General features: G+C 40.4%; 1 protein-coding gene across 5 annotated transcripts in view; it reads left to right on the top strand.

Moving 5' to 3' along the window:
• The window catches only part of LOC126094442 (importin-11), a 185,403-nt gene that overhangs the window by 91,212 nt on the left and 68,383 nt on the right, over window positions 1-25,808 (top strand). For all 5 annotated transcript variants that reach the window (XM_049908813.1, XM_049908814.1, XM_049908811.1 and 2 more), the window contains exons 11-12: window positions 12,401-12,733; window positions 15,841-16,005. In XM_049908813.1, the coding sequence (XP_049764770.1) occupies window positions 12,401-12,733; window positions 15,841-16,005 (498 nt within the window). The remainder of the gene's footprint in view (window positions 1-12,400; window positions 12,734-15,840; window positions 16,006-25,808) is intronic.

The following is a 25,808-nucleotide window of genomic DNA, read 5'->3' on the forward strand; positions in this document are numbered from 1 at the left end:
AGCAACTATCCTTTTCACAATATTGTTACATTCCATCCCATATTTTCCAATGTTTGAGACGAAGTTTTTTTTTTACATATCATTCATAATTTTGTATCACATAATTGATCTTCCCTCAGATATGGAACTTTAGTATAATATTCTCTTGAAGGATACATAGCATTGATAACATTTGTGAGTGAGATATGAACACTAATATTTCAACAGGAAAAACTGAGTTTCAGTTAAAATATCATTAAATGTGTTTCCTAGCTGTTTAAGATGATTAGGAAATAGACTGTAATGGTGATTTGTAATTTAACAGAAATTGACTGACTTGTGCAGCAATGTATGGGTAGATTTCTGTAACCCGTATCATGTTGTATGCAAAATCCCACGTAACTTAATACGTAGCCTATGAAAAGGACAAATCCAGACTGTAGACCTAATGTAATTTCGATTGATGTAAGAACACTAACTCATAGTCACTGTGAACTATGTTTCAACTAAAGTCAAGTGGTTAGGGCCAGCCATTAGCCAGTTGCAGTTTTTTCTTAAACTCCACGCGCTCTCTGTGTTTCCTGTTGCATAGGTATGTATAGAGCCTTGTCAAGTGTGGCTGACTACGCACTGACAACTGATCAATTTATCACGAAGTTATTTTATTCAAGCTACACTAGATTGAGACAGCAAAGGACTTGGAAGAGCAGTTGAATGGAATGGATGGTGTCTTGAAGGGAGGATATAAGATGAACATCAACAAAAGCAAAACAAGGATAATGGAATGTAGTCGAATTAAGTCGGGTGATGTTGAGGGTATTAGATTAGGAAATGAGACACTTAAAGTAGTAAAGGAGGTTTGCTATTTGGGGAGCAAAATAACTGATGATGGTCGAAGTAGAGAGGATATAAAATGTAGACTGGCAATGGCAAGGAAAGCGTTTCTGAAGAAGAGAAATTTGTTAACATCGAGTATAGATTTAAGTGTCAGGAAGTCATTTCTGAAAGTATTTGTATGGAGTGTAGCCATGTATGGAAGTGAAACATGGACGGTAAATAGTTTGGACAAGAAGAGAATAGAAGCTTTCGAAATGTGGTGCTACAGAAGAATGCTGAAGATTAGATGGGTAGATCACATAACTAATGGGGAAGTATTGAATAGAATTGGGGAGAAGAGAAGTTTGTGGCACAACTTGACCAGAAGAAGGGATCGGTTGGTAGGACATGTTCTGAGGCATCAAGGGACCACCAATTTAGTATTGGAGGGCAGCCTGGAGGGTAAAAATCGTAAGGGTAGACCAAGAGATGAATACACTAAGCAGATTCAGAAGGATGTAGGTTGCAGTAGGTACTGGGAGATGAAGAAGCTTGCACAGGATAGAGTAGCACCTCATTCGGATCTCCGGGCGGGGACTACTCAAGAGGATGTCGTTATCAGGAGAAAGAAAACTGGCATTCTACGGATTGGAGCGTGGAATGTCAGATCCCTTAATCGAGCAGGTAGGTTAGAAAATTTAAAAAGGGAAATGGGTAGGTTAAAGTTAGATATAGCCAGAATTAGTGAAGTTCGGTGGCAGGAGGAACAAGACTTCTGGTCAGGTGACTACAGGGTTATAAACACAAAATCAAATAGGGGTAATGCAGGAGTAGGTTTAATAATGAATAGGAAAATAGGAATGCAGGTAAGCTACTACAAACAGCACAGCGAACGCATTGTTGTGGCCAAGATAGATACGAAGCCCACACCTACTACAGTAGTACAAGTTTATATGCCAACTAGCTCTGCAGATGACGAAGAAATTGAAGAAATGTATGATGAAATAAAAGAAATTATTCAGATACTGAAGGGAGACGAAAATTTAATAGTCTTGGGTGACTGGAATTAGAGTGTAGGAAAAGGGAGAGAAGGAAACGTAGTAGGTGAATATGGATTGGGGCTAAGAAATGAAAGAGGAAGCCGCCTGGTAGAATTTTGCACAGAGCACAACATAATCATAGCCAACACTTGGTTTAAGAACCATGAAAGAAGGTTGTATACGTGGAAGAACCCTGGAGATACTAAAAGGTATCAGATAGATTATATAATGGTAAGACAGAGATTTAGGAACCAGGTTTTAAATTGTAAGACATTTCCAGGGGCAGATGTGGACTCTGACCACAATCTATTGGTTATGACCTGTAGATTAAAACTGAAGAAACTGCAAAAAGGTGGGAATTTAAGGAGATGGGACCTGGATAAACTGACTAAACCAGAGGTTGTACAGAGTTTCAGGGAGAGCATAAGGGAACAATTGACAGGAATGGGGGAAAGAAACACAGTAGAAGAAGAATGGGTAGCTTTGAGGGATGAAGTAGTGAAGGCAGCAGAGGATCAAGTAGGTAAAAAGACAAGGGCTAGTAGAAATCCTTGGGTAACAAAAGAGATATTGAATTTAATTCATGAAAGGAGAAAATATAAAAATGCAGTAAATGAAGCAGGCAAAAAGGAATACAAACGTCTCAAAAATGAGATCGACAGGAAGTGCAAAATGGCTAAGCAGGGATGGCTAGAGGACAAATGTAAGGATGTAGAGGCTTATCTCACTAGGGGTAAGATAGATACTGCCTACAGGAAAAATAAAGAGACCTTTGGAGAAAAGAGAACCACTCGTATGAACATAAAGAGCTCAGATGCAAACCCAGCTCTAAGCAAAGAAGGGAAAGCAGAAAGGTGGAAGGAGTATATAGAGGGTCTGTACAAGGGTGATGCACTTGCGGACAATATTATGGAAATGGGAGAGGATGTAGATGAAGATGAAATGGGAGATATGATACTGCGTGAAGAGTTTGACAGAGCACTGAAAGACCTGAGTCGGAACAAGGCCCCCGGAGTAGACAGCATTCCATTGGAACTACTGACGGCCTTGGGAGAGCCAATCCTGTCAAAACTCTACCATCTGGTGAGCAAGACGTATGAAACATGCGAAATACCCTCAGACTTCAAGAAGAATATAATTCCAATCCCAAAGAAAGCAGGTGGTGACAGATGTGAAAATTACCGAACAATCAGTTTAATAAGCCACAGCTGCAAAATACTAACACGAATTGTTTACAGATGAATGGAAAAACTAGTAGAAGCCGACATCGGCGAAGATCAGTTTGGATTCCGTAGAAACACTGGAACACGTGAGGCAATATTGACCTTACGACTTATCTTAGAAGAAAGATTAAGGAAAGGCAAACCTACGTTTTTAGCATTTGTAGACTTCGAGAAAGCTTTTGACAATGTTGACTGGAATACTCTCTTTCAAATTCTAAAGGTGGCAGGGGTAAAATACAGGGAGCGAAAGGCTATTTACAGTTTGTACAGAAACCAGATGGCAGTTATATGAGTTGAGGGGCATGAAAGGGAAGCAGTGGTTGGGAAGGGAGTGAGACAGGGTTGTAGCCTCTCCCCGATGTTATTCAATCTGTATATTGAGCAAGCAGTAAAGGAAACAAAAGATAAATTTGGAGTAGGTATTAAAATCCAAGGAGAAGAAATAAAAACTTTGAGGTTCGCCGATGACATTGTAATTCTGTCAGAGACAGCAAAGGACTTGGAAGAGCAGTTGAATGGAATGGACAGTGTCTTGAAAGGAGGATATAAGATGAACATCAACAAAAGCAAAACGAGGATAATGGAATGTAGTCGAATTAAGTCAGATGATGCTGAGGGAATTATGTTAGAAAATGAGACACTTAAAGTAGTAAAGGAGTTTTGCTATTTGGGGAGCAAAATAACTAATGATGGTCGAAGTAGAGAGGATATAAAATGTAGACTGGCAATAGCAAGGAAAGCGTTTCTGAAGAAGAGAAATTTGTTAACATCAAGTATAGATTTAAGTGACAGGAAGTCATTTCTGAAAGTATTTGTATGGAGTGTAGCCATGTATGGAAGTGAAACATGGACGATAAATAGTTTGGACAAGAAGAGAATAGAAGCTTTCGAAATATGGTGCTACAGAAAATGCTGAAGATTAGATGGGTAGATCACATAACTAATGAGGAAGTATTGAATGGGATTGGGGAGAAGAGAAGTTTGTGGCACAACTTGACCAGAAGAAGGGATCGGTTGGTAGGACATGTTCTGAGGCATCAAGGGATCACCAATTTAGTATTGGAGGGCAGCGTGGAGGGTAAAATCGTAGAGGGAAACAAAGAGACGAATACACTAAGCAGATTCAGGAGGATGTAGGCTGTAGTAGGTACTGGGAGATGAAGAAGCTTGCACAGGATAGAGTAGCATGGAGAGCTGCATCAAACCAGTCTCAGGACTGAAGACAACAACAACAACATATTAGCTAAATGATGTTCATCCCATTAATCTTTTGACATAAAACACTCCCAAATGCCAGATTACTCATGTTGTAAGCTTAAAAGGTCCTTCATACTCTACTCCCCTTATGAGCAAATACGTGAGTGGCCACACTATTCAGCGAGCAATGACTACAATTCCATGTCTGTGTGAAATCGTGGGAAATTTTGTATGGCCTCTACGATCTGAGGCTTCTCAGACTCCAGCTGAGCTGATTACATGTCCCAAATACTGTACCATCTCTAACATGAAATTACTCCTCCACATTCAGCATGAGATGCTCTGCGCACATTGTTTTGAATACTCTGGTATGTCTTTTCAAAACATAATGATGTCTTTCAAATAAACTATACATTGTTTCAGTTTCAATTTTCACAAGAACTTGGTTCTTATTTTTCTGGACACCATGGCCAGTAATTCCCATAGGAAGACTTCTCATGCCCTTTGCTCTGCTAAATGTAAGAGGACTTCATTAACAATGTCACTGTCCAGCTGCTTGTAGTCACTAACACTGAGCTTCTGAATTATGGCCATCCCCTCCGCTTCTCACGACACACAATGTAAGATTTAACATTGTCTGTCAATCATAATTGGGTCATCCGGAACAGTTTATCTTCCTACCAACATCCCAGATTCGTGGTTGTCAGCAGGTTCTCTACAAATGCCAGAAAGTTCTCTCCCAGTCAATAAGGTATCTTAATCATCTTGCCTTTCAGATAAACTTAGGCCTACTTTTTTGGCCAAACAATGTATTTATGACAATTAGCTGATTGCATAGTGCAAAACAAAAAAATCTTTGATTCCTTCAGTTGGCATGAAAACTCAGATATTAGTTGTATACACTCTACTTACTGTCGTCCATAATTCTATCCCTCCTTCAACCTCAAATTTATAATCAGTGATTCAAGAATCGGTTTCTTTTGGAACACAAGAATTATCCCTTCTTTTGCTCTACTTTTTTCTTTCATACCTGAATAAACTGTAGGTAGTTTTATTTCTTGTGGTGTACCTTATACACTCATTTCTGTGTTTCACAAGTTCTAAATTTTGATCTAATTATTGCAGCAGCTGAAAAATCATAATAATTAAGTATATTAGTCAATCTACACTCATACTCATAAATTAAGGATAATGCTGGTACATGGTGAAACAACGCTCTGGTAGTCAGTTTGCGGGTTTAAATCACCTCAAAGTAGGACCAGGTGGTGCATTTGACCTGTGGTCGTCGCACAGTTGTGCTGGTAGCCGTCCACATACGCAGAGGTGTGTTGGTACATGTCAGAGTATGGTGCAGCGAGTAAGTGTGCAGACGTTTTCAGACATGCTAATGGTGACTTGTGTGTTGAAAATGGCTCAAAGAACACACATTGATGACGTTATGAGTAGTAGGTGACTGGAGGCTGGTCCAACACAGTAGGTCATTGCACAGGCCCTCCGTGTGCCACTTAGTGTAATCTCAAGATAATGGCACTGATTGCAGCCAACAGGAAATGTGTCCAGGCACTACAGTACGGGATGTCCAGAGTGTACAACACCACAAGAAGACCGATATCTCACCATCAGTGCCCACAGACGGCCATGGAGTACTGCAGGTAGCCTTGCTCGGACCTTACCACAGCCACTGGAACAGTCGTCTTCAGTCGCACAGTCTACAGATGACTGAACAGACATGGTTTATTCGCCCGCAGACCTGCAAGGTATATTCCACAGACCCCTGGTCACAGGAGAGCCCGTAAAGCCTGGTGTCAAGAACACCGTACATGGTCATTGGAACAGTGGTCCCAGGTTGTGATCATGGACGAGCCCAGGTATAGTTTGAACAGTGATTATCGCCGGGTTTTCACCTGGCGTGAACCAGTAACCAGATACCAACCTCTTAATGTCCTTGAAAGGGACCTGTATGGAGGTCATGGTTTGATGGTGTGGGGTGGGATTATGATTTGTGCACTTACACCCCTGCATGTCTTTGACAGAAGTACTGTTACAGGGCAGGTGTATCGGATGTCATTTCGCACCAGTATGTCCACCTTTTCAGGGGTGCAGTGGGTCCCACCTTCCTCCTGATGGATGATAACGCACGGCCCCACCAAGCTGCCATCGTGGAGCAGAACCCTTCAGACCTAAACCCCACTGAGCACATCTGGGATGCTCTTGGTCGACGTATCACTGCACGTCTTCAAACCCCTATGACACTTCAGTAGCTCCAACAGCACTGGTGCAAAAGTGGGAGGCTATACCCCAGCAGATGCTCGACCACCTGATCCAGAGTATGCCAACCCGTTGTGCGGGCTGTGTACATGTGCATGGTGATCATATCCCATATTGATGTTGGGGTACATGCGCGGGAAACAGTGGCGTTTTGTAGCACATGTGTTTCAGGACGGTTTTCTTAACTTATCACCAATACGGTGGACTTACAGATCTGTGTCGCGTTTGTTCCCTGTGTGCCTATATTATTAGCACCAGTTTTGTGTAGTGCCACATTGTGTGGCACCACATTCTGCAATTATCCTTAATTTATGAGCATGAGTGTAGATCTACATTCATCTACATCTACATTTATACTCCGCAAGCCACCCAACGGTGTGTGGCGGAGGGCACTTTACGTGCCACTGTCATTATCTCCCTTTCCTGTTCCAGTCGCGTATGGTTCGCGGGAAGAACGACTGTCTGAAAGCCTCTGTGCGCGCTCTAATCTCTCTAATTTTACATTCGTGATCTCCTCGGGAGGTATAAGTAGGGGGAAGCAATATATTCGATACCTCATCCAGAAACGCACCCTCTCGAAACCTGGCGAGCAAGCTACACCGCGATGCAGAGCGCCTCTCTTGCAGAGTCTGCCACTTGAGTTTGTTAAACATCTCCGTAACGCTATCACGGTTACCAAATAACCCTGTGACGAAACGCGCCGCTCTTCTTTGGATCTTCTCTATCTCCTCCGTCAACCCGATCTGGTACGGATCCCACACTGATGAGCAATACTCAAGTATAGGTCGAACGAGTGTTTTGTAAGCCACCTCCTTTGTTGATGGACTACATTTTCTAAGGACTCTCCCAATGAATCTCAACCTGGTACCCGCCTTACCAACAATTAATTTTATATGATCATTCCACTTCAAATCGTTCCGCACGCATACTCCCAGATATTTTACAGAAGTAACTGCTACCAGTGTGTGTTCCGCTATCATATAATCATACAATAAAGGATCCTTCTTTCTATGTATTCGCAATACATTACATTTGTCTATGTTAAGGGTCAGTTGCCACTCCCTGCACCAAGTGCCTATCCGCTGCAGATCTTCCTGCATTTCGCTACAATTTTCTAATGCTGCAACTTCTCTGTATACTACAGCATCATCCGCGAAAAGCCGCATGGAACTTCCGACACTATCTACTAGGTCATTTATATATATTGTGAAAAGCAATGGTCCCATAACACTCCCCTGTGGCACGCCAGAGGTTACTTTAACGTCTGTAGATGTCTCTCCATTGAGAACAACATGCTGTGTTCTGTTTGCTAAAAACTCTTCAATCCAGCCACACAGCTGGTCTGATATTCCGTAGGCTCTTACTTTGTTTATCAGACGACAGTGCGGAACTGTATCGAACGCCTTCCGGAAGTCAAGGAAAATGGCATCTACCTGGGAGCCTGTATCTAATATTTTCTGGGTTTCATGAACAAATAATGCGAGTTGGGTTTCACACGATCGCTGTTTCCGGAATCCATGTTGATTCCTACATAGTAGATTCTGAGTTTCCAAAAACGACATGATACTCGAGCAAAAGACATGTTCTAAAATTCTACAACAGATCGACGTCAGAGAGATAGGTCTATAGTTTTGCGCATCTGCTCGACGACCCTTCTTGAAGACTGGGACTACCTGTGCTCTTTTCCAATCATTTGGAACCTTCTGTTCCTCTAGAGACTTGCGGTACACGGCTGTTAGAAGGGGGGCAAGTTCTTTCGCGTACTCTGTGTAGAATCGAATTGGTATCCCGTCAGGTCCAGTGGACTTTCCTCTGTTGAGTGATTCCAGTTGCTTTTCTATTCCTTGGACACTTATTTCAATGTCAGCCATTTTTTCGTTGGTGCGAGGATTTAGAGAAGGAACTGCAGTGCGGTCTTCCTCTGTGAAACAGCTTTGGAAAAAGGTGTTTAGTATTTCAGCTTTACGCTTGTCATCCTCTGTTTCAATGCCATCATCATCCCAGAGTGTCTGGACATGATGTTTCGAGCCACTTACTGATTTAACGTAAGACCAGAACTTCCTAGGATTTTCTGTCAAGTCGGTACCTAGTATTTTACTTTCGAATTCACTGAACGCTTCACGCATAGCCCTCCTTACGCTAACTTTGACATCGTTTAGCTTCTGTTTGTCTGAGAGGTTTTGGCTGCGTTTAAACTTGGAGTGAAGCTCTCTTTGCTTTCGCAGTAGTTTCCTAACTTTGTTGTTGTACCACGGTGGGTTTTTCCCGTCCCTCACAGTTTTGCTCGGCACGTACCTGTCTAAAACGCATTTAACGATTGCCTTGAACTTTTTCCATAAACACTCAACATTGTCAGTGTCGGAACAGAAATTTTCGTTTTGATCTGTTAGGTAGTCTGAAATCTGCCTTCTATTACTCTTGCTAAACAGATAAACCTTCCTCCCTTTTTTTATATTCCTATTAACTTCCATATTCAGGGATGCTGCAACGGCCTTATGATCACTGATTCCCTGTTCTGCACTTACAGAGTCGAAAAGTTCGGGTCTGTTTGTTATCAGTAGGTCCAAGATGTTATCTCCACGAGTCGGTTCTCTGTTTAATTGCTCGAGGTAATTTTCGGATAGTGCACTCAGTATAATGTCACTCGATGCTCTGTCCCTACCACCCGTCCTAAACATCTGAGTGTCCCAGTCTATATCTGGTAAATTGAAATCTCCACCTAAGACCATAACATGCTGAGAAAATTTATGTGAAATGTATTCCAAATTTTCTCTCAGTTGTTCTGCCACTAATGCTGCTGAGTCGGGGGGTCGGTAAAAGGAGCCAATTATTAACCTTTCTCGGTTGTTGAGTGTAACCTCCACCCATAATAATTCACAGGAACTATCCACTTCTACTTCACTACAGGATAAACTACTACTAACAGCGACGAACACTCCGCCACCGGTTGCATGCAATCTATCCTTTCTAAACACCGTCTGTGCCTTTGTAAAAATTTCGGCAGAATTTATCTCTGGCTTCAGCCAGCTTTCTGTACCTATAACGATTTCAGCTTCGGTGCTTTCTATCAGCGCTTGAAGTTCCGGTACTTTACCAACGCAGCTTCGACAGTTTACAATTACAATACCGATTGCTGTTTGGTCCCCGCATGTCCTGACTTTGCCCCGCACCCGTTGAGGCTGTTGCCCTTTCTGCACTTGCCCGAGGCCATCTAACCTAAAAAACCGCCCAGCCCACGCCACACAACCCCTGCTACCCGTGTAGCCGCTTGTTGCGTGTAGTGGACTCCTGACCTATCCAGCGGAACCCGAAACCCCACCACCCTATGGCGCAAGTCGAGGAATCTGCAGCCCACATGGTCGCAGAACCGTCTCAACCTCTGATTCAGACCCTCCACTCGGCTCTGTACCAAAGGTCCGCAGTCAGTCCTGTCGACGATGCTGCAGATGGTGAGCTCTGCTTTCATCCCGCTAGCGAGACTGGCAGTCTTCACCAAATCAGATAGCCGCCGGAAGCCAGAGAGGATTTCCTCCGATCCATAGCGACACACATCATTGGTGCCGACATGAGCGACCACCTGCAGATGGGTGCACCCTGTACCCTTCATGGCATCCGGAAGGACCCTTTCCACATCTGGAATGACTCCCCCCGGTATGCACACGGAGTGCACTTTGGTTTTCTTCCCCTCCCTTGCTGCCATATCCCTAAGGGGCCCCATTACGCGCCTGACGTTGGAGCTCCCAACTACCAGTAAGCCCACCCTCTGCGACTGCCCGGATCTTGCAGACTGAGGGGCAACCTCTGGAACAGGACAAGCAGCCATGTCAGGCTGAAGATCAGTATCAGCCTGAGACAGAGCCTGAAACCGGTTCGTCAGACAAACTGGAGAGGCCTTCCGTTCAGCCCTCCGGAATGTCTTTCGCCCCCTGCCACACCTTGAGACGACCTCCCACTCTACCACAGGTGAGGGATCAGCCTCAATGCGGGCAGTATCCCGGGCAACCACAGTCGTAGTCCGATCGGGGGATGCGTGGGACGAGCTGGCCGTCCCCGACAAACCCCCATCCGGACCCCCACAGTGATGCCCATTGGCAACAGCCTCAAGCTGTGTGACCGAAGCCAACACTGCCTGAAGCTGGGAGCGAAGGGATGCCAACTCAGCCTGCATCCGAACACAGCAGTTGCAGTCCCTATCCATGCTAAAAACTTTATTTGAAAAAATCCGCAATGATAACAAATTCCTTTAGAAAATCTATTACTTGAATTGATAAAAATATAAAATTCTGGAGAAAGAACAGTCTTGATTGTACAAAATGATCAAGACTGTTCCATATATTTTATTACTAGTTCATTGCAGTTGCTGCTGTTTCCATTATGTTTATAGTGGAAATGCTAGAGCTGTCATTGACATGTCTTATTGAGATCCATGTCTTCTGCAAACCAACACAAGATGAAACCAGGTTGTGTCAGTGATATGGAGTAGAACAAGCATCAATCACCTTTACAACTTCTTGTATCAAATTTTGACAACCATCTAAACTGAGTGACATCAGTTCTGTTATTGATTAAAAAAAAACTACTGTCTGTATTCAGTAGCTTTCTAAATATTACTGAATGTTTATTGTTGCCATCTTCTTCCAAAAGGCTAAACCTCGTCTCTGCACCACAGCTTCCAATCCTCAGCAGTCCTCTTCATTCCCATCCATGAAGAACTTCCCATCACACTGATCATATTTGTTAAACAGCATGTTGTCAGTCATCCCCTCATTTTCTTCCCTACAGGCTGGCCTTCAGAAATGTTTTGCAAAAGAATATCATATTTAATCAATGTCCAGTGAGTTCTGTTTGGCCTATAACTTTCAGTAGTCCTTTCTTCTGTCCTGTTTCGTTTATTGTGGCTAACGAAGATTAGTTTGAAGGTAAATAATGATATTTTGTTTGTATCTTCTGTTTTCATTTCTTTGTAATGCAGTTCATTGAACTTTTTTGATGCACCAATCCCACCCTCAGTAGTTGAATATTCTATAATTTCCATTTATTTGATGCCAATGGGCTCAAAGTTCCTTTGAAATCCACAAAGAATCTTTCCTTCGTGCCAAAGCTGAGGTAGCTTGTCTCTGATCTTTGATTCAGTGGAAAAAGCATGCAAATAATCAAGAAAATTGTTCTGCTATAAAAATGATTACCATGGCCAAGGTATTGGTAAAATCACTGCCTGCTAAAAACACATTCCTGTCACAGCCTTTTCAACTTATTAGGCTGCTTTACTAGTCGAGTTTTTTGTGCTGTGTGTGTGTGTGTGTGTGTGTGTGTGTGTGTGTGTGTGTGGGGAGGGGGGTGGGGGGATGCTGACTAATGTTTTTAATTACTGACTGATAAGTCTTGTTCTCTCTGTCCCTCCCTCCCTCCCTCTCCCTCCCTCCCTCTCTCCCTCTCTCCCTCCCTCCCTCCCACCCCCTCTCTAGGTTACAAAACGTAATTGCTGAAATATTTTTTTTTTTTTTTTTTTTTTTTTTTTTTTTTTTTTTTTTTTTTTGTGATGATCTCTGTGTACCCACCTCAGTATCATTGTTTTGCCACACAGTACATCCAGCTGCACCAGTTGTCAACAAATGGGCACAAGAATGTTGTACCTTGAAATCACAACACTTGAATCTAGTTGTCTGTGTACTCGTACATACACATAGAAATAAAATTTTGCAAAAACAGACATAATGTCTTATGGGATAACAGCTATCAGTGATTTTAAGTAACATAGAAATAAAATGTTGTAGAGTGACATTAATGTGCAAATAATTCATCAGATTTACATTCCTTGCCTCTAATACTTAATAAACTAAGCCATGTGCTAATATAATAAATGAACCTTATTTTCAGGTTAACTTTGACCAATGGTTTTCAACAACACTTACGCAGGAGCTCGGAGTACGTGATGGAAACTATCGTATCATTAGGCGTCGAGTGGTATGGTTGATTGGTCAGTGGCTGAGTGTGAAACTATCACCAGAACTGCGGCCTGCTTTGTATGCCAACACATTACCACTATTACAAGCTGGGGAGGACATAGCTGTCAGGCTAGCTGCTTCCAACACTTTGAAGCTTGCCATAGATGACTTTGAATTCATTTCTGAACAGTTCCTGCCTTTCCTTGAACCAGCCTTTTCACTACTGTTTGCATTGCTTAAAGAAGTCCATGAGTGTGATACAAAGGTTAGCAAACATGTTTTGTTGATTGATTGTAATTAATTGTGATACTTTAGAATGGCAACATATTTGTATATGAAGTAGCATATGTATTTGGTATGTATGTGTGTGTGTGTGTGTGTGTGTGTGTGTGTGTGTGTGAGAGAGAGAGAGAGAGAGAGAGAGAGAGAGAGAGAGAGAGAATGATATAATAATAATCAGAGTAATATAAATACTTTCACCAATTAAAAATTAATACCTGTAGTTTTCATAATTGCATAAGCAGGTACAAATTATTAAGACCAGCACGTTTACTGCCATATGGTGACCATTGGCCTCAGCATGTGGCTCTGCTGCACTAGCGGTGATCTCATAGCAGTCAGTGTGTGAAATTGACACTTAATTTTAACAACCTCCCATCCAACTAGAAACTTGCTTTATTTCCACTCAGACAATATAAATTGTTAACATTAAATTGTACAGGCCTTACCCTGTGCCATTGTTGTGAAGAGAGAGAATTACCGCATCCACAAAAAAGGCAGAGAAGATGGTTGGATCAGGGCAAGAGAATAGAGAAGTCTGCTGAAAATCATTCAACATGTGAAAACAAATGGTTTTCTTCTTTTGAAGATAAAAAGGGAAAGATTTAACCATATATATATATATATATATATATATATATAAAACAAAGATGATGTGACTTACCAAATGAAAGTGCTGGCAGGTCGACAGACACACAAACGAACACAAACATGCACACAAAATTCAAGCTTTCGCAACAAACTGTTGCCTCATCAGGAAAGAGGGAAGGAGAGGGAAAGACGAAAGGATGTGGGTTTTAAGGGAGAGGGTAAGGAGTCATTCCAGTCCCGGGAGCGGAAAGACTTACCTTATGGCGAAAAAAGGACGGGTATACACTCGCGCACACACACACATATCCATCCACACATATACAGACACAAGCACCACATGTTGTTCTTCTTTTGTCAACACTCTGGGAAAGGATATGTGATGAAAGTGTGCAATCTTTAGTTGTAGATAACACACTATTAGTGAATATCTTTCCAAACAAAAATTGGACAATGGGCTGAGTATGTGATAGTGCATAGTTAGTACTGTCATTGATTCAAGGAATAAAAATTATACCATTATGACTCAGTTGTAACCACAGTCAAAAAGTATCACATTTCTTTTGAAGAGTTTTCAGTAAGTGCTGTAACTGAAACACTATAGCTCATCACCCTTCAGTTGAATTGCAGAACTTTGCAAAATATTAGTAGTTATTCATCTGTATTGTTTATTATTATTTAATGAAAGCAATCTAGTAGTTTATTAAGTAGAATATGTCACATGTAGAGAAGAATAAATATTTATTATTATTGACAAATAACAGGGTTGCCACAAGTTCTGGAAATCAGGGAATATTAGGGAATTTCAAATGTCAGGGAAATATCAGGGTAATTGGGGGAAAAAAAACGCTGGAAAACTGTGTTGTTTTTTTTTTTTTTTTTTTTTTTTTTTTTTTTTTTTTTTTTTTGTCACTGTCTCCCTCTTTTTTCACAGTAGATGAAATGGTTTGTTTACTGAGATGTTATGCATTGTCACTGGCTGGGCGCAGCTGAGTACATGCACCGCTTCCTACTCCCTCATTCTTACTGCTTCTGCCCTTCCTACCACCCCCGTCAGCTTGAAGTCAGTGCTGCCACCACTTCTTCGATGAGATGCAGGGTGGCATTAGGAATGATTCGTTTTTGATGCTGCGCTGCAGGTAGAGGTCATTTGTGCACAAGTTGGGGGGGGAGGGGGTGTTTGCGCGTGCGTGTATGGGTGGGTGTGCGCACGCGCTCTCTTGTTTTCTGGCAGAAGCTATAGCTGAAAATTTAGTAGTGAGGGGTGTGGTGGTGGTGGCAGCGTTCACCCCTCTCCGCCCCACACACCCCTGTCTGTGGCTCAGTGGTAATCTGTACGGTGAGTTGCTACCTGTCCCATTATTATTGATTTGCAGATTTTTTGCACAAGTTATTTGTTACATGGATTGTTCACTGCAGTCTCATTTCATCAATATGGTGTCTGTGATAGCTGGCCACTTGAGTGGACTTCCACAAATGGCCAGAACCATAGGTCATTTCTGCGGGTGTCTCTAATGGATTGGGCCTGCCAATCTGAAGCCTGTCATTTCCCACTTACGTGCAGGCCCTGCTCATCAGATCTAGTCTCTCTGATCTGGCCACAAACGAGGTCTGTTTATGTGTGGCATATTTTCAGGGTTTATCCAAGAACCCAAGACTGCGGTGCTCCTCGGCAGGCCAGACGCCAAGGGTGATCAATTTAAGGAATTGCAACTGTCTCACCACAAGTACATTATACAGTGCAGTGTTTTATAGACATTTTATTTATTCTAGTGCATTTTGGCACCTCGAAAATAATTTATATGTTAGAAAGTATGGTCAGCAGGAAGAAGAAAATTGTGGCAGTCATTGGCAGTTTGTAAGTAATGTACTCTCATATTTCTCACATAATACCTGTAAAATAATTGACATAACGCAGTGGGTAATAACTGACAATAACGAACATAGTAAAACTAACATTTTATTGGTGGTCACCTATAGTGTTGGTTTACACAACTTTTCCCTGCCTTAGACACTTCTCTCAAGAAGCCTACTTTTTTTCTGAGGTTATATCTTAAATCAGTGAAGGTATTTTAAATCTGTCTTGCAACTCCAAGGAAATGGGTTCTTTTGTCAACAAATGTGTTTCATTTTATTGAAATAAAACAACAACAGTGGTCTTCATTAAACACACATACCATTTGGCTTGCTTTCTCCATATAAAACAGTTAATTAATTACAAAAGATGTTGATGTTAGTAGTTAAGATTTGTGCTCACACAGGGGAGAAATACAGAAGTCCTTACTTCTTTTTTTTCAACTTATGTCTGTGCTTACCCTTGACGTCTCAAAATTTGTCAAGGAAAAATGCTAAAACTTCTCTGGAAATTAGGGAATTTCACTTGGGGAACTTGTGGCAGCGCCAAATAATTATCGACCTAGAACTGAGGAAGAATGGGTGCAAATATAAAAAATATAGGATGTTAACTGTAATGTGATACTAGAAACTAATGTGTGAATGTTGCAGATGCACGTTCTGTATGTCCTGTCATTTATGGTGGAGCGTGTTGGTCTCTCCATCCGGCCTCACGCTGGTGCTTTAGTGCAGTATTTGCCGCTGTTGTGGGAAGAATCCGCTGATCATAACATGCTGCGCTGTGCCATTGTGTCTACACTTGTGCAGCTAGTGAAGGTAAGAGTTGTAACTAAAACTAATTTTTGACAGTATTGAAATACTATGTCCATACAGTAACAAATTTTATAGTTCTGTAGGCACACAAAAATACCCTGTATGGTTATAACAATACTTGATGCTCGCAAAATGTATCACAAAACTGCTAGGAGGAAGTAATTTGAAAGAGAGGAGTGCAGAGCAATACAAATTGATAATATAGTCTTAGAAAAATGCTCAATAATATTGTGTGGTGGGTATGAATTAAGGCCCACACAATTTTTCATCATAATTGACCATCTACCAAAAAATTAATAAACCTTAAGGCTTTCACCAAGAATAACTTTGATCTTAAATAAACAGCTTTACATTCTCAAGGTCTAAATTTTTGGAAAGAACACTTCTACTTTGAAAAAAGGATGCTGCCGCCACAGTTTCAATGTATAGCTGTTGTTTGTCTATTATTAGTAGCTAAATATTTGCTGGATTACAATGGTACCAGGTACTTTCAAAGAAAATATATTCTTACACCTGTAAATACTGACAAGGAGAGGTCTCCAGTGGTGGGAAGCTTTTTTGAAACAATGTATACAGTGATGTAGGTTAAGGTCCAATGAATCACATCCTGCAGCCATTCACCCTGGTGGGCCCTCGTTTGCAAGTACTAAATGAAAAAAAATTCGGAATTTTGCATGCTGCTCTGTAACTTTAAAACTAGTAACAATATACTGACAAGTTGCACAGTGTTAAGATACTGCACATCCCCATGCAAAAGGTTGTTGGTTTGAACCTTGTTACATGCTTTGAAATTTTTTTGTCTTAAGTCTTTATCCAAATTACTTTGATTATTATTTTTGTTCAATTATTTGGTTTAAATATAATTTTTTTCTCTTCTTTGTTACCCCATATTAGGTGTAATATGTAATACCTAGTTTGCTCTTTTTTTCCACTTGGAATCCTTGTGCCTGTGATTTCGATGATTGTCATATATTAACTTCCGTTTAATTTTTTTCATTTTATCATCTTATATTTTCATCCAAGTTTTTGCATTCATTATTTTTATTTCTCATTTTGCTTGAATTTTGTTTTACTTACTATCCCTGCTTTCGTTTAAATCATCATCCACATTATTTTGTCTATAGAGCAATAAAATTTGTGTTTTAAATGTTTGCCTGACAATTACTATCCAAAAATATGTACATTTTGTAACAAGAAATGCATTCTTGGCACTACTACACAGTCAATATAAATATTTAGTCTTTTGTTTTTTAACCAACTGATTGGCATTTTCAAGTGTTCAACCTTTATAATACATAAGCAAAAATAATTAACTTCCCATGCACAAAGATTCAAAGTGGAAAAAGAATGATAGGAAGAAAAAAATATGAGCAATTGAGAAGTTAATACATTGATTGAAATGGCATGACAGAGGAAAACAAACAAAAAATTGTATGTAAACCAGTTAACTGCATAAAATACTGATCCAAGTCATTTTGATTAAGATTTAAACATAAACAATTTCACTGTACCTGTTAAGATTTGAACCTATAACCTTTTGCATGTCAGGCCAGTACCATTCCTTACATACTTACTAATTTTGAAGTTATACAGTATCATGCAAATTCCAATTTTTTTTTCCATCAATTACTCGCAAGTGAGGGCCTGCCAGGGTGAATGGCTGCAGAGTTGATTACTTAGCCCTTAACTTGCGTCACCATGTAGATTGTTTCAAAAAGTTTATCCCACTGCTGCAGACCTTTCCTTGTTAGTCCTATTTACAGTGCATTACTGCTTGTCATGTAGTTTTATTACAAACACTACTCCTTGCAATGTCCCATGACTAAAAACTGTTAAACAAACTGTGCCTATTGTATTCTGCGGAGCAAATGGCTTGAATGAATAATGCAGGGTTTTTCGTGTTTCTCAAACATTAGCGTAATGGAAGGATCAAACAAAATTAGTTATGTACTTCATCTACATACATCATGGAGCAAATTCTCAAATTCTTTTACAATGTGAAGTTGATCATTTTAAATCCATTTTAGTTTGTGGTGGAATGCTTGCTATGTTTTTCTGTTGTAGGGGTGAAGAATCATCTTTACCTATCTACTACAATAGGTCTCTTGTTTCTTGTTGGAACACTTTCGACTACCCTATCTAATTCTTCATAGTACTCATCTGTTTAGTACTCAGTTGTATCTTCAGTCTGTGCTTGAACATCGATGAATGTTGTATTGTACCACTGGTGTTTGATTGTGGTGTAAGACATTCTTTTGTTAATGATTCTTTAACCATATTAACAATCTCGTTCATGACAACAAAGCCGATACCAGATTCATGCTGTTTTTCATCTCCCCCATAAAAAATGACACAATCATTCTCCGTGTTTATCCCTTCTCCAAGCCGCCTAGTTTCTTGTAGAGCTACGATGTCTGTGTTGTATATTTTTAATTCAGATATCAAAGTCGCTGCCACGGCTGGTTTGTTAAGACTACAAATGTTCCATGTCTCGAATGGGAAATCCCGTTTGTTGTGTCCATCTTGTGAATTCCTGCACCGTAGCCTAGTTCTGTTTCCTTTAAATCCATTATCTGAGGCATATCATTAATGTGAGCCAGCATGTATAAAATACCCAAGCCACTTTGAGTGCTGCGCAGGTTAAGCCTGGTGATGGGGCTGCCATCACAGCTTCTAAGCTTGCTGAGTAATATTTTGCAGTACCATTTCCTAGAGAGACTGCCTTTCCCAGGCTTTGAGCTCTGCCTGCCCTGTTGGCAGTGACTGAAATTAATAACCGGTTTACAGCATTGCAAGAAGTTGTGGAGGAAAATAGTATAGGGAAGGCTTGGGAAAGAACAAATTGGGCAAGAAAAAGAAACTGAAGAAATGGAAATGGTTCAGTGAAAAGAACGAGAGAACAGCGGGAAAGAGGAAAGAAACCAGGATGCTGTGGCTGCAAAATGTGGAGAGTGAAGACAGGAGAGAGACCTTCAACACATTGAAAAGAGAGACAGCAAGAGCTCCACAAGCAGAGAAGAGGAAATACCTAACAGGATTCTTGGAATCTATAGAAGTGGAAAGCAGGAATAGAAACTCAACAAAGCTGTTTCAGTATACAAAGAACAATAAGAGAGGTTATCAAAGTGAAAACATGTTCATAAAAGATAAAAATCAAAACATGCTAACACAGTTTGAAGATATTCTAGCAAGATGGAAAGAGTATTTCTCAGAAATGCTAAATTGCACTGATCCTCACATAACCTTCAACTATGCCATGACCGAGAGTAACAGCAGTAATACTGACGAATACAGCATCACAGAATAGGAAGTGGTTCACACCAATTCAAAAGTTGAAAAACAATAAACTGCAGGCGAGGACCAGATGTCAGCACAGATGTTAAAACAGGATGGAAACAGACTACACAAAGAAATTTATAACTGTTCCACAATAATCTAGAAAACAGTACCTGAAGACTGGAAAACTGCAATAATTCGCACCATGCACAAGAAAGGAAACAAACTGGACTGTGGAAATCACAGGGGAATCAGTTTGCTGAGCATAACATACAAAGTTCTGTCAATGATCAGTCTCGACAAAATTAAGCCTTACACAGAAAACATTTTTCAAGAGTACCAGGCTGTATTTCAAGCAGACCGTTCCACAAATGATAATCTATTTACTCTGTGGCAGATCTTTGAGAAATACTGGGACTTAAACGAAACCATCCACAGGCTGTTCATTGTTTTCCAGCGAGCCTATGACAGCATCCACAGAAGTAGCCTCTACAACACTGCAAGAGAATTTAGATACCCAGTAAAACTGTGCATGGGTGGCTCAGAAGGAGGAGTGAAGTTCAGAGGATCCATATCCTGCAACTGCCCAATCAAAACAGCCCTACGACAGGGAGATGCTCTTTCATGTGTTTTCTTCAACCTTACATTAGAGAAAGTGGCTCCAGGGAGTGATTTACAGCTGTACAATGGACTCCAATTCGAACTCTTGAAGTAAAACTCCTGGCATATGCAGTTGATATAGTTTTACTCAGTGGAACAGAAGAGGAGCTGAAGGACATATACAGATTTTTCAGGCACAGTGCCAGCAAAATAGGACTTTTGACAAACCAAGAAAAAACAGAATATATGGAAATAGGTAGAGTCATAAACCCAAATCCACACTATGAAATTGACCACCATTCTAGATTCAGAAAAGTTCATCAATTTAAATACTTTGGATTCCGCTTCAGCAGTAAAAATATCATAATGCTTGGACATAAACAAGAGAATAAACTCAAGGTCAAGATGTCTGTATGCCTTATGCAGCCCACTCAAAAAGTAGAGCTTTGTCAGTCACCACTAAGATGAACATATATATAACACTATCATCTGCCCAGTAGTACTATATAGTTTGGAAAGCAGGACGCTTACCAAGAAAGACAGAGCAAAACAATGTTTTTGAAAGAAAAGTGATGAGAAAAATCTGAGGACCTGTGTTGGAGAATGGCATGTGGAGAGTGTGAATCTGTCATCCAGAAATTAAAAAGTAGCAGACTGCAATGGGCTTGGCATGTGGCTAGAATGGAAAACAACAGAATTCCTAAAAGGTATTCGAGGGCTCTCTCCAACCATCAAGAGCATTGAGCCAACCTCGCACGTGGTGGAAAGATAACTAGAGTAGGACATTGCAGCATTAGGACTCCTCACAGGGTGAAGAGAGACAGCAAGAGATAGAAGAAGACGGAAGCAGAAGTTTGATGCAGCACGTGTTCTACAGGGCCCATGAGTGCTGAAAAGGAGGAGAAGAATAAGAATCTACATACGTACTCATCAGGCCACCATATGGTGCATTATGGAGGGTGCCTTTTACCCTTACTAATCACTTCCTTTCTTGTTCTACTCGCAAGTAATGAGGGAAAATTGACTATTTATATGCATCCATACGAGCCCTAATTTCTCTTACCTTATATTACCTTCGTAGTCCTTACACAAAGTGAATGCGGGCAGCAGCTGGATCGTTCTGCAGTCGGCTTCAAATGCACTTTCTCTAAATTTTCACAATATTGTTTCATGAAAAGAATGTTGTCTTCTTTCCCAGAATTCTCGTTTGATTTCACACATCATCTCTGTAATACTTACGTTTTAATCTAAACTACCAGTAACAAATCTAGCTGCTAGCGTTGAAGTGATTCAATGTCTTCCTTTAATTGGACCTGGTAGGGGAACCCAAGCACTTGAGCAGTACTGAAGAATGGGTTGCACTAGTGTTGTATATGCAGTCTCCTTTATAGACGAGCTGCACTTTCCTGAAATTCTCACAATAGACAGAAATCGACACTTCGTTTTCACTACTAATGCCCTTTCGAGGTTGTTCCATTTCATATTGGTTTACAACATTATGCCTAGCCATTTAATCAATGTAAAGTGATTTTTGAGAAACAGTGTTGTCACAATATCCCATTCTAATCAAATGCCAAACTGATCTTCAGTAACTCAGCAGGTGCAGTTGGGTGTAGTTTTGGCAGTTGATGTACTGATGATTGGTGATAAATTCAACAAGTGTTTCTCATTGTATTTTAAGCAGTAACCCCTCATTAGCCCAGAGGGGAGACTATCATTTTAATAGGAGAGTGGCAGAATTTAATTCTAGGAGCTTATAAGAATGCTTGATATTTGCAATTAGTGCCACCAGCAGGAAAATATGAGTATGTGTTGTTACTCTACCATGAAAAACTATCACTTTAAACCTCCAGCCAGTCCATAATCTGTACACATTAGCATAAATAAATTATTAATATCTATAAAAGACGTCTGCCTGTTTTCTACCTATTTAGGAGAACATTATTCTGTGCCACACAAGCTGGATGCGACTCTTGTTACTCAAAATCACTACCAAGAGAAACTTCACATATTGGAAGTTTGTCCTCTCCCCCCCCCCCCCCCCTCCCACCCTTTACCTGCCCACCTCCACAGGTGCAATCGCGGCCCCCACCCCCACACACACACCACACACACACACACACACACACACACACACACACACTGCTGCAAATGCCTTCTAGGGGTGGGGATCAATGAGGGAGGGTACTTTTACTAAGTGGTTTTTGATTCTGAATGCAAAAATGTTGTCTTTCCTGTTAAATTGTTTTATTATTAACCAGTGTCAGATGCTTAAAAAAATATTTTGTAACACTTGTGAGTGAAACTTTTCACTATAGCAAGTGACACAATCTTATTGATCATGAACATTAATTACAATGTAGCTCTGTGGGAGTCAGTCATGAAATACTGAAATGTAATGTCATAAGAAGTGACAAATTTCCTACTTTTAATAAGATGGCAGTTCGATATGATAATATGGGTTGTTTACATACATGAAGTTTATCTTGTCATATATATGTAAACTTCATGTCATGCTTGTTATGTCTAGACGTCATCTTATGAAAGGCATTAAATTGGTCCTTCTGATGAAACTACAGTACAATATTTTATGACTAATTTCCACAGACGTGTTGTAATTAATATCCCTGATTAATATGGTTGTGTCAGATGTAATATTTGTCTTGCAGTAGTGAAGCTTTTTACTGAAACATGTTTCTATAATGTTATCATTTTAACATTTGAAATTATTTTTTAACCACTTGATACTGCTGAGTGATAAAATAGTTTAGCAGGAAGGCACCATTTCCACATTCAGAATCAAAAATCTACTTACTAAATATATCCTCGTTGCCTCCATCCCCAATGGGTATTGGGTTGACTTAATTTTGTGCGTGTGTGTGTGTGTGTGTGTGTGTGTGTGTGTGTAGGGGGGGGGTCTTCTACCAGAACACTCAAGAGGCAAGTTAACTTCTGAAAGTTTACCTATAGTTCGGGGACAACCAGTTTAATGAGCCCCATAACCAGACAATAAGCAGAGGCTAAAAAGCCACTATTATCCGTTCTAGAAAAAACCTCATGATAGCAAGTTGCAAGTGAGGCTGTTGTCAGCAACAATCACTGCTGCTGCTCCTACTGTCTTTAAACTGTTAGTACTGCAGTTCCCCATGAACAACAGAACCAACTGAGATTTGAACAAGAAACATCTTAGGACCTAAGTGTGTTAACCAAGGGACACATGTTCACACAGGTTTGGAGAAGGGATCCCTTACAGTTAGTTGAAGCTTGGTTTAGTTATAGGCTTAATGGAAAATAGTGTATGGAATAAATAAATGAAATCAGTGAAAATGCAACAACATGAAATGTATTTGTACAAATCATTCAAATACGCTGAACTTGCAGTGGAACAGTTAAAAATTTGTACGAGACTGGGACTCGAACCTCGATTTCATACCCATTGCATGCAGTCACCTTAACCATTAGGCTCCCTGAGTATACCTCTGGGCCTGACTCAAACGTTTATCATCAGTTATGTTTCCACTAAAGATTTCCAAACCCTAGTACCAGATACTTCTATGGGGTATGTTACAAAAATAGTACAATGAGAGTACAGTCAGTGGAGGATTGTGGCTTACCCTGCCACAAGGGATATATTTCAATTAATTAAATGCACTGAAATAAACTGTGTGGATTAATGGGGATAAAATCAATGAAGATGAAATGATGTTAAATATTAACAGTGCAAACCAATCAGATATGCAGTAAATCAGACTATTTTTACGTTTAGTTTTTATAATACCCATGACCACAGATGTATTACATGATATGTTCTGGTCAATTTAGACTGCTTGGTTTCGTGAGTGCTATGCAAATCATCCAGTACTTGCAAACAGAGGGATTTTCTATAACAGTCTGCTGACTTTCAGTTACAGTTCTCTCATGTTTCACACAGTTGTTATGTATTGGGAAAAATTTAAGTATGATGGGGAACGTGAATTCAATAGTAGGGGATGAAGAAAAAATTGTAGGAATACAGGGGGTGAGGAATGAAAGGGAAAGCTAACTTGCAGAATTTTCCGCAGAGCACCATTTAATCATTGCCAATACTTGGTTTAAGGATCATGAAAGAAGGTTGTGTATTTGGGAGAGACTAGGAGAACTGGAAGGTTTCAGGTATTTTATATATTGACAACACAGTTTTAGAAACCAGGGCGTACCTACAAAACATTTCAGGAGCAAATGTCAACTCTAGCCATAATTTGTTTGTTATGGAGTACAAATTAAAATTGAGTAAATTGCAGAATGGTTGGAAAATAAGGAAGACTTGAATAAGTTTAAAGAACCAAAGGCTCGGAAGTTTTAAAGAAAACATTAGAGAATGATAATCTGACAAAAGTGAAAGAAACACAATAGAAGATCAATTGGTAGCTTTGTTTGTGTACATGTGAAGGCAGTAGAGTAATCATCATCATCATCATCATCATCATCATTTAAGACTGATTATGCCTTTCAGCGTTCAGTCTGGAGCATAGCCCCCCTTGTAAAATTCCTCCATGATTCCCTATTCAGTGCTAACATTGGTGCCTCTTCTGAGGTTAAACCTATTACTTTAAAATCATTCTTAACCGAATCCAGGTACCTTCTCCTTGGTCTGCCCCGACTCCTCCTACCCTCTACTGCTGAACCCATGAGTCTCTTGGGTAACCTTGCTTCTCCCATGTGTGGAACATGACCCCACCAACTTAGCCTGTTCGGCCTGACTGCTACATCTATAGAGTTCATTCCCAGTTTTTCTTTGATTTCCTCATTGTGGACACCCTCCTGCCATTGTTCCCATCTACTAGTACCTGCAATCATCCTAGCTACTTTCATATCCGTAACCTCAACCTTGTTGATAAGGTAACCTGAATCCACCCAGCTTTCGCTCCCATACAACAAAGTTAGTCGAAAGATTGAACGGTGCACAGATAACTTGGTCTTGGTACTGACTTCCTTCTTGCAGAAGAGAGTAGATCATAGCTGAGCGCTCACTGCATTAGCTTTGCTACACCTCGCTTCCAGTTCTTTCACTATGTTGCCATCCTGTGAGAATATGCATCCTAAGTACTTGAAACCGTCCACCTGTTCTAACTTTGTTCCCCCTATTTGGCACTCAATCCATTTATATTTCTTTCCCACTGACATTACTTTCGTTTTGGAGATGCTAATCTTCATACCATAGTCCTTACATTTCTGATCTAGCTCCGAAATATTACTTTGCAAACTTTCAATTGAATCTGCCATCACAACTAAGTCATCCGCATATGCAAGGCTGCTTATTTTGTGTTCACATATCTTAATCTCACCCAGCCAGTCTATCGTTTTCAACATATGATCCATAAATAATATGAACAATAGTGGAGACAGGTTGCAGCCTTGTCTTATCACTGAAACTACTCTGAACCATGAACTCAATTTACCGTCAACTCTAACTGCTGCCTGACTATCCATGTAAAGACCTTTAATTGCTTGCAAAAATTTGCCTCCTATTCCATAATCTCGTAGAACAGACAATAACTTCCACCTAGGAACCCGGTCATATGCCTTTTCTAGATCTATAAAGCATAGATACAATTCCCTGTTCCACTCATAACACTTCTCCATTATTTGCCGTAAGCTAAAGATCTGGTCCTGGCAGCCTCTAAGAGGCCTAAACCCACACTGATTTTCATCCAATTGGTCCTCAACTAATACTCGCACTTTCCTTTCAACAATACCTGAGAAGATTTTACCCACAACACTGATTAAAGAAATACCTCTGTAGTTGTTACAATCTTTTCTGTTTCCATGTTAAAGATTGGTGTGATTACTGCGTTTGTCCAGTCTGATGGAACCTGTCCCGACTCCCAGGCCATTTCAATTATCCTGTGTAGCCATTTAAGACCTGACATTCCACTGTATTTGATGAGTTC

The sequence above is a fragment of the Schistocerca cancellata genome, chromosome 8 (genome assembly GCF_023864275.1).
Source record: "Schistocerca cancellata isolate TAMUIC-IGC-003103 chromosome 8, iqSchCanc2.1, whole genome shotgun sequence".
NCBI lineage: Eukaryota > Metazoa > Arthropoda > Insecta > Orthoptera > Acrididae > Schistocerca > Schistocerca cancellata.